The sequence below is a fragment of the Melospiza georgiana genome, chromosome 8 (assembly GCF_028018845.1).
Source record: "Melospiza georgiana isolate bMelGeo1 chromosome 8, bMelGeo1.pri, whole genome shotgun sequence".
NCBI classification, from domain to species: domain Eukaryota; kingdom Metazoa; phylum Chordata; class Aves; order Passeriformes; family Passerellidae; genus Melospiza; species Melospiza georgiana.
The window spans coordinates 21912713-21926259 of record NC_080437.1 but is presented as its reverse complement, the minus strand read 5'-3'; the positions used below and the strand labels follow the sequence as shown (position 1 = coordinate 21926259).

Genomic DNA, 13547 nt, shown 5'->3' with positions numbered 1-13547 from the left:
TGTAACATGAAAATAATTAACAATATGTGAGGTTAACAATATTTAATGTTACAGATTAATCTTACAGATCAAAAAGAAATATATAAATTAATCAGTCTGCTTTCCTTTGGATGGATATTAATTTTAAAAATAATCAATATGCATAATAAGAAAACTGGCTCAATATTGTCTTATGCTTTAAATATTTGTCTATATTCCTCACCATATGCAGACAAATTAAATGGTGAAGTTCTAGACACCCTACTCTGTTTACTCCCACAGCATCAATACATAAGATAAAATAAAATAACAAAGTTTCAGTTGGTAACTGTGCTGTTACAGTACTGGAGGACTTTAGGAAGCAACAGTCAAAAGACACCTTGTAGCTGTAGGAAAATGGACACTAGCCAGTGCACAAGTGCCTGGAAAATTACTTGACACTGAGGGTAATGATGGAGAAGAATCACTGTCACAAGCATTAATTCAGGGAGATCAGTGAGAGGTATCTGGAAAAATGCACACTCTTAAAAAGAAAAGGGGAAGGTGCATTTGTTTCTATGAACAGACAAGGAATAATAGAAGGTTTGCTGACCAAACAGGGTGCACAGCAATGAGGAGTAACCTGAAGCATCAAATGGAGTAATTCCCATACTCTGCTAGATTAACAACATCTCAGCTGATCAAAGGCAAACAATAAGGTTGCCAAATGCATCACAGTTGTCATATCTTTGGGTAAATAAAAACCATCAAAGCTGAGCTCTACTTCTGCCAAGTCATACCTACTGGAAAGCTACATGCTGTAATTTAATTTCAGAATCAGAACCTAATCTAAGGAGAAAAGAATATGACTGTTACTGTTGAATTTGAGCACATTTTGGGTATTCTCCCCAAGAAAATATTTCCATTGTGTGAGCTAGACAACCTTCTTAAACTGTACAAAACTATTTCTGCAATTTCCACTTATGTTTCCTATGTGTGCTACATAGGAATTAAATAATGCCTTCAGTAGCAGAGATTACAGAATGTACTTTGAACACCTGCCTACTAATGCACAGCTCCCAAGGTTTTATTTTAAAATGTACCTGTTTGGAAAATGGAGTTATAGTTTTATACAGAGCCTCTCTTTACTGGTCAACAGAGCAATACCTGCTCTTGTGGCAGGTGGCTACCAGACCCAAAAATATGCTCTCCATCAACAGATGTAAAGGTACATCTTGTCTTTTTAGAGACAGAGGAAGAAACCACTGCCTTAAAGCCCATTATCTGCTCTCCCATCCTTCTACCACACTCAATATTTGTATCAATTATTTATAAAGCAAACTGACCCATCCACAAAACTTTTTTTTTGCACACATTACATTCAATGATCAAACAGTGCAGTCCTGTTACTTTGAAGGTTTCAAAAATAAATTCATGTGGAAAATAATGCCTATTCAAAAAACCACCCAACACTGAAACTTTCACCAAAGCATCAAACATTTGTGGCTTTGTCCAGAACTATGGTATCTTAACTTTATTGCTTTTTGAATTGCTTTTTTATGCTTAGTAACAATTATTTTAAATTGTTACTAAGCATAAAAAAACTACAGTCATAGGATTGGGATTTGTCCAAGATGATTTTGTCTATCAGTCTCCTACTGTTGTGTTCTATGGTGCAGATTTTTGTTTCTATATTCCTACTCAGTAATTCTCACAGTATTTTGCTGATCTTTCTGATTTAACCTAGTCACTGTCATGTAGTCTAAATGCAATATTAAAAGACAAAAAGCATGTGGCTAACAACAATTTAAACACAATTTGTTCACATTGTTATACACAAAGACTCAACAGTACCAAATGATGACCAAATCCAGTAACTGGAAAACAGCACTCACTGCAGTAATTATCAGGATCACAAAGATTTCTTCATCATGGTACTCAAAGTTTTGGATCAAACTTTTTCCTATGCTATTGTCTAGCTCTGGTCTACAATGTGAAAAATGCCATTAGCACCATAATAAACATGTATGGAAAGGAAAATGAGAGAACTGTTATGGTCTGTCTTTAGCAATTTTATATAAACAATAATGCTATGTATGTTACACACAATGCCACTGGATAAGAATATTCTGACAAACCTGTTCCAAATTTACTGAAGGGATGGTTGGGGTTTCCAGTAGCCTTCTCCAATTGAAATAACCTCCAGGCATCATTCATCAGATTCTTCTCATGCTCAGAATCAACAGCATTCACTTCCCTATCTTTGCAACTTTCATCAAACAGGGGGCACAGGAAAAACTGGGCAAATCTAAAGAGAAAAAATTTAGTTAAGTCAAGAGTACTGTACATAAATTGCAACAGAAAAGTATAAAACTTGGTTCCTCCTGAAAATAGCTGAATAAATTCTTTTTTAATGCAGAACTTATGAATTCTTTACAGTTTTGACACTGATTTGATATCCTTATTTCTCAATTTCTTTGTTTATAAATGCAGACATGTTCATCATATAAGGTAGTACAAGAATCAAGGGTCTTACATCAAAATTTTCACAGTGAAAATTTCTCCTACTCTGAGTTTTAGCTACAAGAGGCTCTTAATTTCACCAATCAAATAAGTCTTGTCAGACATCCAGGGAGAAGCCAAAGAGAAAACTCAGTCTACCTCACTGGCTACACAGTTTTCAATTTCTGTCCCATCCCACAAAACACTGAGATTTCAGCAAGCTCCCTCTACTAAGAGCATCCTTAAATATTTCTAGACTTCACCCTTGTTTTGCTGTCAATAAGGATCCCATGGGAAGCACAGACTTTGATTGCACCATCCCAGTGTTTGCACAATGTGTAAATTCATGATCAGATTCTGTGCCTTGCATTTCCAAAAATATTCAGTGTAAACACAACATTTAAACTTCAGAAATTCTGTCTCAATGAAGAACTCTCCTAGATGAAATAAATATGAATAAGACTTTCAAACTGAAAAATATCTGGTTATCAATTTTACCAAAAGATGGTTTTTACCTTTTTTTTTAATATCATAATGACAGAACTATCAGAAAACTTTTACAGTAATAAATTCAAGTAGAACATATATAATAAAATTTAAATACTAAAAAATACATTTACCTGTCCAGTGCACCTTCTAGATGTTCATGTGACACATCAAAGTAATAGTTGGTATGTTCACCACTCGTGAAAGCATTTGAGCTCCCAGCATGCTCACTTAGAAATTGGCTGTACTCATTCTCTTTCGGATATTTCTTGGTTCCCAGAAACAACATATGCTCACAAAAATGACTAAGCCCAGCAATGTTGGGGGGATCTGACAAGGATCCTGCAAGAGGAAAAATTTCATGTAGCCATTCATAAAAAAGTAATACTAAAACATTAAGTCTTTTAAAGAACTCTGTATTATAGTATGTTGCTTCAGACAATTATATCAATTCTGTGGCTGTAAGAAAACACTTCTGCAATTACAGTCAACTAAAATTCATCCTTGAAAAAATATTTGAAAATTTAGAATTAGTAACTGAACCAATTAGTGTCTCAAATTGCCTCTCCAGATCAGCTTACACTTCCTTATACAGATGATTTTCAATTGAAGTCCATGACTCATAATCTGTAAAGACCTGGCATATCACAATGTTCTGAGATCTATACCTTGACTTTATTAAAAGCATTGTGTTAAGAGGCAGCAATTGCCAACCATAATTAAAGAGGTATTTATCCTGTGGTTTATAGGATGAGTGATAACCTGTAATTGCCTGAACACAAGCAGCTATGGATGACCAGCTAGCAGGTGTGAAGACAAACAGATTAAAAGACAACAATGATTTGGAAGAATGGAAACAAGAAGGCAGAAGCTGGAGAGTGGCAGCCTCTCCTCAGAGTGTGCAGCAATGCTGCAGTTGGCTATCACTGTCACAGGACCTAAACAAAACCACATTCAGGATGTTCTGAACTAGATAATGATCTGGGACAGCCATCCCCACAACAGAAAAGGCCAGAAGTTTTTGAAGTCCATCATGACTTCTGCCCTAACACGAAGAGGGGCAAGAGCTCCCAACTACAGACATGGCAAGAGCGTGTTTAGGTTATGCACACACAGCATCTTACCTTCCAATCAACTGAAAAACTACACAAGCTTGAGATATACCTCAGTTCTATTATCCCAAAGAGTCAAAGCAATTGCCTCCCCCTTCTATTTCCCATATTTCTGTTTGCACACATAGGCACCACTGAAGTTAGGGAGTGCCTCTCCAACTTCTCTAGCACTACAGCATTTTCTCACCTCTACACATCAACAACTTAGCATGAAAAAAAAAAGTCTGACATGACAGATGGAGCTGTCTGAAATCACTGCACTTGCACCCACCCCTTTTCTGCTTACAAAAGATCTTTCATAACATGAAACTTAATGGTTAAAAGCAGTCTTTCAACTGACTGAGCTACACTTGAGTAAACACAGAGTACAGTAAAAGCATTTAGCTCCAGTAATTTTGAACTTGATGTGTCAAAGAATTAAATAAACTATAAATTACAATAAAAGACTAGGCTATCAACTGCATACCACTCCTGTCAGTTTATTTGCATCAAGATACCAGAACTTGAAGCATTTTTATTAATGACATAATTAACACAATATGAATTGAATACCTATGTGGACATCAAGTGCTGCTGAGGACTTATCTGTGGTGGGGTCACTAATGAGAAGAGCTTTAATGCCATTTGCCAATTCCAGTCCACGATATTCTCGTTTATCCTCAGGTGATTTGATAATTTCATTTGTTATTCTCTTAATAGCTGGATTGTTCATTTTGTTGTTTGACTCCTTCTGAAACCTTAAAGAAAAAAGAAAAAAATTCTTATTATCTTCACTTAAGCCTTGCTAATTTTTTAATATTATGTTAAGACAATACAGGGCAATACCAACAGCTAGAAGTTCTATTACAAGCAAAATTCACTGAACTTTCCTAAAATTCAGATCCTGAAAGATATTGCTGCTGAAACAAAAAAAAAAAAACCTTTGAAGACCAAGAAACACAATAAAGATGTAGATCACTTAGTTGAGTGCTTCAAGTATCACATTAACTGTAACTGAAACAACCCAAACTTAATAAATGTCAACCCCTTAATCGATTACGATAAAAATTAAATCAAAGGAAGCATATACTGCTATCTCAAGTATACTTTCAAACTTCAGGAAAGTATTTCATGTATCTGAATTGTTGATTATAAGTGTTGTAACTCTGTCAAATAAACAAAATTTTACTAACAGACCACTGGATTTGTACACTCAAGCAAAAAACAGTAACACTGTTTACAACAGTGCCACAAAAATACAAAGACTGAAGAACTGCCATGATAAACAGGAATAGACTGTCTACCATTAGTTTAACAGATGCTACAAGATATCCTTCTTTAAAGGCATAATTCTAAAATGCTAAGAAACTAGTGCGATTCAGAATCTGAATGTCTCCAAGCAAAAGCTATAAACAATATCAAATAACTTTTTAAAAAGTGTGGTTCAATGTATTTTAGAAGGAAACATATAAACTAGTAAAACACTGTTCTCCTAGTATCAAATGCTTTAAAAAACAAGTGTAATCACTAAACAGTAACTGAAATGCTGAATTTAAATATGTACTCTCATTTAAACAGGTCATTTATCCACTAGCTTAACCCCCTGCTCAGGCTAATCCTGCTTGGAATGCCTATGGCCTTCTTCCACTGAAAAATGCATATACCATTGAAATACAAAGATTCAAGTAGCACATCTCTGTTTCTCTGCATCATCAGCACTGATACAAGCCATGCTAACAATTAAAAGATGCCTCCATGTTCAGAGTTTTAAGAAATACTCTACTAAACTTAAGCTACCGTGTAAAATTTTTTAAGTGAGTGTAGATACTTTTCATATATAAAAATCAGTAACTAAACTGCTCCTGATTGTTTTTCACTTGCACACAAGTTAGATTGACAGATCTAAGTATGCAGGAGAACAAGGACATATCTTAAGCTCCTGATTCCATGTCTGCTAATGAACACCTATACCTTGGTTTTCAGCTAGAATATTCCATCTCAATAAGATTCTAGTTGCCTCTCAGAAGACACATATATACTATAAACTATTCGAGTTGTGGCGTTTTTTTAAATGTTATACAATTTCCTTATCATCTGATATCTCCTTGTTATTTCCATACCACATCACCAAGTCACAGAACTTTACTGTTTGTTCAGATGACTCATCTTTCCAATGTGATTCATCAAATTACGCAGCTCTGAAACCTTAGGAGATTTCAATTGGTGTCTCATGAAGCCGTACACCTCCACTTCATTTTATTATGATTCCCTACTTCTGCCTCCTTCACAGGCTACTTCCAGCTTGGTACGGAAATTCCAGTACAGGAAAAAGCTACAATTTTCAAAAGGACAACATCAGTAATTAAGCCTTCAAACTAAGGACTGAAATTTTTATCTCCACCTTCACTGTTATTTCACTGGGCATTGTGAATACAACATCCTCTAACTTCAAATGGGTTTGCATGATTACCTACGATTATTTTGCTGCAAAGTGAATCACAGTACCAGACAACTGGAATAAAAGCAAGGGCTGATCAACCAAGCAGTGCTCCTGGAAGGCAAATACGTAAAGAGGACAAGACCAACACCTTCCTGCTTACGTGCTGCTCCTCCTGCTGATATGTTACTACAATACAAAAGTGAGAAGGAAAATTTTGACTTCAGAGAGAACTTCTATACCACTATGTTTTCTTAAGGAGTAAACTGTAAGACTCAATACTAAACATTCCCTCATATGACTGTTTTCCTGTGCAGCTTTTAAGTAAGTGCAATTGCTTTATAAAATACCACACTCTGTTCTTTCACACCAGAATCCTAAAACTCCATAAATCACTTTTTGACAATAGAACTGCTTTTAACCACAGGCAAAAAAAAAAAAAAATTAAGAAAACCAGAAATCCTGTACTTATTGAGAAGCAGCTTTATTTCTAAGGCCATGTTCAGAAGCTGTCCTAAAATCCATGTGCTACAGCTACTTGCTGTACTGTCATTACAGCAAGCCCTGGATGCTGCTGGTCAGTAGCAAAACAGTTCTTCCACAAAGGAGGTGCTATGTTTATTGCAGAGCTAATAGCCTAACAAAAACATTAAAAGAAATACTGCCTTACTGCTTTCATAAAGCAGAAGCAACAGAGAAAGAGTCGATAAAGCCAAAATAGCAGGAACAATACAAAGCATTACTGTGGCAGTGGAAATTCTTCCACTGGCTCAAAAATTACAGGTGGAAAGATTACAAAGGTAGAAAGGAAAAAAGAATATGGATGTCTGAGCTGAGAACAGTGTCCCTATTCAATGAATAGGAAATATTCTTCCTCCTCATCAAAACTATTTCACTTGTACAAGAAAAGTATCCTTTAAAACCAACACTGAATTTTCAATTACAGCACTTCTAGTGAAATTATATTCTATTCTTTGAGGTTCCATTTTTGTAATCATTTCCAGGCAGGCAGTCCCTTGGAAGCAGCAAGGCTCTCTGGGGATGCCAGGTTTCACCTGCAAACAGAGTATTACAGAGTGGGATTAAGTGATATATGATTCTGCTTCACTATTTTAATCTCTCAGAGTTATTTTAGCAAAGTTACTTTAATTAAAAATTAGCCTGTGTAGTCAAATCTAAGTCCAATGTTTGAACAAATTAAAGGACCATATTTGAAAACCAATTAACAGAAACTCCTGAGGGTTGCTTCAATGCAAGAATGTGACTAGCTAATAAAAATATGACCCCCAAGGCACAAACTCCAAAGCACTTCTCAAGGTTTTATTTGTCATGACAGTATGCACACACTGAAGTCAAGTACTAGTACACAGGTCTGCTCCAGATGAAAGGCAAGTTACCATCTCAGCAGGTTTTGATGCTTGCTTTCTATCCATTGCCTTAAAATTCACATTTGCTTCAAGTTTTTATGCGACTAATTGCTTACCATTTACCAGAGTGAAGTGAAACCCTCACTGAGTGAGAACCTCTGTTCTCTCCTGCATGGGAGTTACCATTGGTAACATGTTCTCTGTGCTGTTTACTAATCCATCTTGGTTTACATGAAGACTTCTCCAGCTGCCAATGTATGGAGTGAAAGAAGTGCTGTGTGCTTTGGCAGGAGCCCCGGTGCTGCAGAACCACCAGCCAGAGTTTTCTCACCTCTTACAAGGATGACAGCACCAAACTGAGCACTCTGGAGGAGTCCATGAACTTCTTCAGTCCCAAGCTCATGGCTTTGCAACAACCAAGTAAATCTGCATTCTTGCACAGGTCTGCACCCCTCTTTTTTTCTCTTGCACCTACTGCTGATCATGACAGCGGTAGAATTATGCTATCAGTAAAACAATCAGGAATCTACCTACTCTCTTAACATTTCCATTCACCTGTATGTTATAATAATTTTTTTTTTAGACTAAACTGTAGGCAGGAAAGTTAAATCAATTCAGGTTGAACATTACCAAAAAGGATCCTTCAGGAGACTATCCATATTTTTTCAAGTTACATGTTCATCAGTCGTTCTTTTAGACGCTTCGAGATTAAAATACCTCATGTTTCAACATCCATAAAGCATCAGTCTTGTGTGAATTTGCTTGCCATGAAGCTAGAGAATGTATGAGATCCCAACACATTCCTGATAGTGATCTAAACAATTCTGATTGCATGCACAGGCAGACAGACTGCGTAAGTAGATAACGTGCTCAAAACGCGAACATGTTTTATCACTTTTAAACTCATCAGGAATTCAGCCTACTACTTCATACACAAAAGGTCCAACTACAAAGCCCCACAATGATTTAATCAGTGTTCCCAAGTTATTAAGAACAACTAATCACGCCAAATCAGGCAAGTCAGAAGATGATGAATATTTATAAGGTTTTGTTATGTAGTTCATTTTGAAGAAATTCTAAAGTCTCGCTACAATTAAAGCATTTTCAGAACCTCAGTCTGCATCTTTTTGCCAAGTCTGTAACTGACTCAGAAAATTCCCTCCTAATGATGGTGGCCAGGGCAGATGCCTGCCATGCTCTTGTTTCCCAGAGTCCAGCTTCCAGAACTCTAGATCACAGCAGTAAAACTCGGTCTGCCACAGCTGCACTGCCAACGTGACAGCAGAAACACCAGTGTGTAACACGGGTGTACAGGAATTACAGTAGCATTAATGAGACCACACCACGTGTGACCTTGGCTAAAACAAGGGCCCTCCCTGATAGTTTCACATGTGAGATGAGGCCCCAGCTGAGTAACTGGCCTGATAATTACAGTGATGTGGTGACCAAACGAGATGAGATATACAATCAGACACCATAAAGCCAGTTTGCTGCCCTACATCTACAGTCCTTAACTTGACCAGTTTCCAAAGCACTGGGTAAAAAAAGTCAAACAAAAGGGCAGGACCTTATACAATTTGATGCTACACAGAGCAATAAAGGATAACAAGTTTTTTTAATCTCTTAATTACTTAAGCTTACTTTTCCGATGTTCTCAAAAATTGCCCCAAACAATTAATCCAAACCTCCAAAGTAAACAATCTCTAACCACATTCACCAGAAATAGAACAATTAATCTTTCCCTAACAATTCTTTGCTTCAATATTTTACAAAATTCCAAAAGGGTTTTGAAGTATTTGATTGACCTGGGGGATGAGGTGGGAGACAAGGGGGGGGGGGTAAGTAAAATTATCTGGTCTTAATCTTTAGATATCATTAAAATATAGTATCATTAAAATTTTCACAGATCTGGCATAGTAATTTGGTTTACATCAGTATTTTCAAATTGCATGACTGATCAGACAAGTTTCTGTGCTACATGACCAACTGCTTGCTTGAAAGCGTATTTTACAGATTTTCCTAAGAAATGTACTCACTAATTCAATTAATTGCTTTGTTCATTGAATACTTGCAGACCAGGGGCTCTCATTCTCTCTTCCTCCCCGTGACATTTTTCTTCCATCACCCTACAGTTGCAGGGCTTGCTCCACAACCCCAGGACTGTGTTGGTGTCTTTGTATGGCCCTGTACACACAGTGGGAAACGTTACACTGGATGCTACAGGAGACATCTCTGTGCTTTATTCTGTGTTCTGATGTGTATTTCATAGATTTTATGTGTAAGCAGCACATCAGATTGCCCAAAACTCTCTGTAAAGCCAACTCACTTAATGCTTTATGCTACCATCTGTCTTATACACTCAAAAAGAAAAACTTGTGAGGTTTGAATTAGAAAAAAAAAACAAAAACCAAGATGAGATTAAAACTTCAGTTGTACTGCATAACAACATGAAATTCACAGAGAGATGAGAGAACTGGCAAGAAAATCTGATCTAGTGACAAAAACAGAGAGAATTCAGAATTCTGAATCATTAAAAGCACTGTAACGCCACAGTAAAAGCAACTGTTTATCTAACACTAGAGCTTTGACATGAGAAACAAACCAATAACAATGAGCAGTTTACAAGAGTCAGCGGTGTGTTTCAACAAACGAAGTCCTGGCTGTTCACCTATTTTGTAGTTTGGTTTTCACTATTTTGGACAATTCTGGTTCTACTGTTAAAATTATAAATAAACACTGAGCTCTACTGCATTCTTTTCCATATCAATTGTTCAGGCAAGCTATAGTTCTTACTCATTCTAAAAACAAGGGGCAGAAGGTAATACTTTAATAGAAAGCTGCAGTGAAACAATTTTCAAACAGGATCCATCAAAAATCACCTCATTATATACATACAGTACTATGTGATAAGAACATTTTACCCACTTATGGGCATCAGAAAAGGTGAAAGCAAAGATACTCACTGACAGATCATGCATATACAAATACACAACCAGACACAAAACCGATCAAAGCAATTTCTCTAGATTTTTATGAACTTTTTGATCTCTATGCTGTTAGAAGACTGGACACCAAAGTTACTATAAAAGCATCAAACACAACAGAATTAATACATTAAAAATATCAACCCAACATGCCATTTCTGAAGTGGTCTGACTGTACTTTTAGTAAATTACTTCTACAATAACCAGCAATGACCCCCATAGCTAGGAGCCTAATACCTTCCAGTACAGTGAAACACCAGAGGTAATGAACTTCTTGACCCTTCCGTCTTTCTTCTGGATCTTACAGGGGAGGGGAATGCTTCTGTAATAATGTGCAAAATAAGTTATATACTTGACACTTCAATCAATTCCCAAAGGTGCCATTTCATCCAAGGGATGAGACCACAGCCTTACACTGACTGAAGACAAAAAGCAGAAAGCGAGCAAAAAAGCAGGCAAGCATAGAAATAAGAATCCTTCTAGGGACTTCTCAAATAGAATAGATAATTTTAATTCTGTACATCAGATGAAAAGGAGGTAAGTTGTAACTGAGAAATTATCTTGCTACTTGACATAAAGATGAAAGTTAAAAATATTACAAAAAGAAAAAGTTCAAGCATGAACAAAATACAGAGATGGAAAACAGGAACATGTAACTGAAGAAAAAGATTCTTAATTTTCACATCTCAAAAAAATTATCGCATGAAAGAACTATGCCTGCTCTCATTTCATTATCATTTATGTAAATCCTAATTCACAATTAAAATTAAATGGATGATTAAATCGTGGTTGTAGGCAGTATGAAAACACAACAGGCCTGCTCACATACATAAAGTCCAAATACTGCATATATTCACAGGCATAAAGAGGAGTAATCTAGCAAGACAAACTACAGCCTGAGAAAAGCATTGGCTTTTCTCCACACTGTGAATTACCTTTACAATTCTGAAGCATAAATAGCAATAATGAACAGTAACAGTGCATCCGAATTTTGACACACGAGCACCGACAGTATGAGTCATCATAACTCACTTTTTCCCCGGAAAGATGCTACTTTTGACGTCTCTAACTCGTGCAGCATTAAATATAGGTTTGGCTACTAAGGTAACAGCTACAGCGTTAATTAAAGAAAGAAAACAACTTAGCCTTTGTCCCTAACCCTAGCTCCCTTCCCGGACAAACTTTGCCGAGTTGTTACGCAGTTTAAACTGTCCCTAAAAGTGAGCTGTGCCAAGGCTCCTGCCCGCTCCTCCCTTGATCGAGGTTAGCTGCGCTATCTCCACCGGAGCTGGGGACACTGGTGACACAAACACGCAGTAACAAGCCCCGCACGATGCCACTGCCAGATAACTCGGCAGAAACTGAAGAGGCCGCTCCCATCAAGTTTGAGTAACTGAGAGCAGTCTCTTCTTAAAGATTTGAAACTTTTTTTCTTTTTTTCATAATTATGCCTTAGGAAGACATGGCAAGTTAAGTAACACGACAATTCACTGAGGTTTTTGGAGAAGGAAGGAGAACAAAGCAAGCCCCCGGGCAACGAAAGCCACACGGCTGATGACCAAGCCTGCTTTGTCAAAGGAGGTGCAGCTGCAAACACCGGAGCGCGTCAGCGCGGGCTCTCCCGGGCAGCAGAGCAGGACACAAGGCAGGGCTCAGGCCTCCTTGGCACGCACGGGCCCGCCGCCCCCCTCTCGCCCACCGCCCGCCCGGAAAGCTCCGGCGCCAGCCCCACTGCGCGGCCCGAGCTCCCCCTGCTCCCCGCCGCGCTCGGGGCAGGGCGGGCGCTCCCCTGGACTCACAAGGTGCCCCCGCCCGGCCGCCCCGCCGCCTCTTACACAACACCGCGGGGGCTCTCCGGCCTCACGGCCCCGGGTCACACGGCCCCGGAACCCGCGGCCCTGCCCCGGCCCCGCCGCACTCGCACCGTACCCGAGAGAGCTCCGCCGCCAGCCCGGAGGGAAGGAGCGCGAGGCCGGGGCGGCCCAGAGGCGCGTCCGGCCCGGCAGAGCCCGGCTCAGCACAGGGAAGAGCCGCTGCCGCATATCCCTGGCGGCCCCGCCGCCAGCACCGGCCTTTCCCCGCCGCCGCCCGGCCCGGCTCCGCTCGCCTCAGCACGCGCCGCTCTCCGGCGCCATGTTCTCCGCCCGCCTCCCCCCGCCGCCCGGCCAATCCCTCCCGGCGCCCGCGGGGTCCCGTCCGCCCTCCGCGCCCGGGCCTGGCGGGACCCGTACCTGGGGGTGCCGGGAGCTGCCGCCTCTGCCGCCGGGAGGGCCGGGGCTGCGGCTGAGGAGGGGGCCGGGGGCCTCTGGGAGGAGGCGGAGGCGGTGGAGGGGGTGGGTGGCTGGGCGGGGAGCCGGGGCGACACTCGCCGCGGCGGGGGGGCCGCGCCCGGCGGAGGCGGACGGGGCTGCGGCGCGAAGGGCGGCCTCGGGCTGCACCCGCGGAGGGACCGTGTCGCGGCCCGCCCGCTTCCTGGTGGCCGCGCTCCGCGTCCCTGGCGGCGTCTGCCAAACAAAAGGTAATTAGACGCCTCGTAATTTGAGCACAGTGGGTGCAGTGCCGTCCTGAGAGGCAGAGATTTCGGGTGTCAAAATCCTCCGTCCCCCAGGGAGAGGTCGCCCTCCGGCCGCTCTCCCGCCTTCGGGCGCTCCCCTTGGAGCCCGCTGGCCGCCGCTCACCTGCCGTGCAGCTCCGCGGCCCCGCCGCGCCGGACACAGGACTC

General features: G+C 40.3%; 1 protein-coding gene across 4 annotated transcripts in view; it reads right to left on the bottom strand.

Moving 5' to 3' along the window:
• IDE (insulin degrading enzyme) overlaps positions 1-13127 on the bottom strand; it is a 53184-nt gene extending 40057 nt beyond the window's left edge. The window contains exons 1-4 of one of the 4 annotated variants that reach the window (XM_058028684.1): positions 13057-13127; positions 4611-4795; positions 3081-3288; positions 2097-2266 (exon numbers count right to left, since the gene is read on the bottom strand). In XM_058028684.1, coding sequence (XP_057884667.1) covers positions 2097-2266; positions 3081-3288; positions 4611-4770 — 538 coding nt within the window. In that variant the 5' untranslated portion in view covers positions 4771-4795; positions 13057-13127. Of the gene's footprint in view, positions 1-2096; positions 2267-3080; positions 3289-4610; positions 4796-9877; positions 9912-12754; positions 12867-13056 lie in introns of those variants that run through there. The other 3 variants (XM_058028682.1, XM_058028681.1, XM_058028685.1) reach the window with 3 other exon arrangements.
• Between the last annotated feature and the right edge of the window lie 420 nt (positions 13128-13547).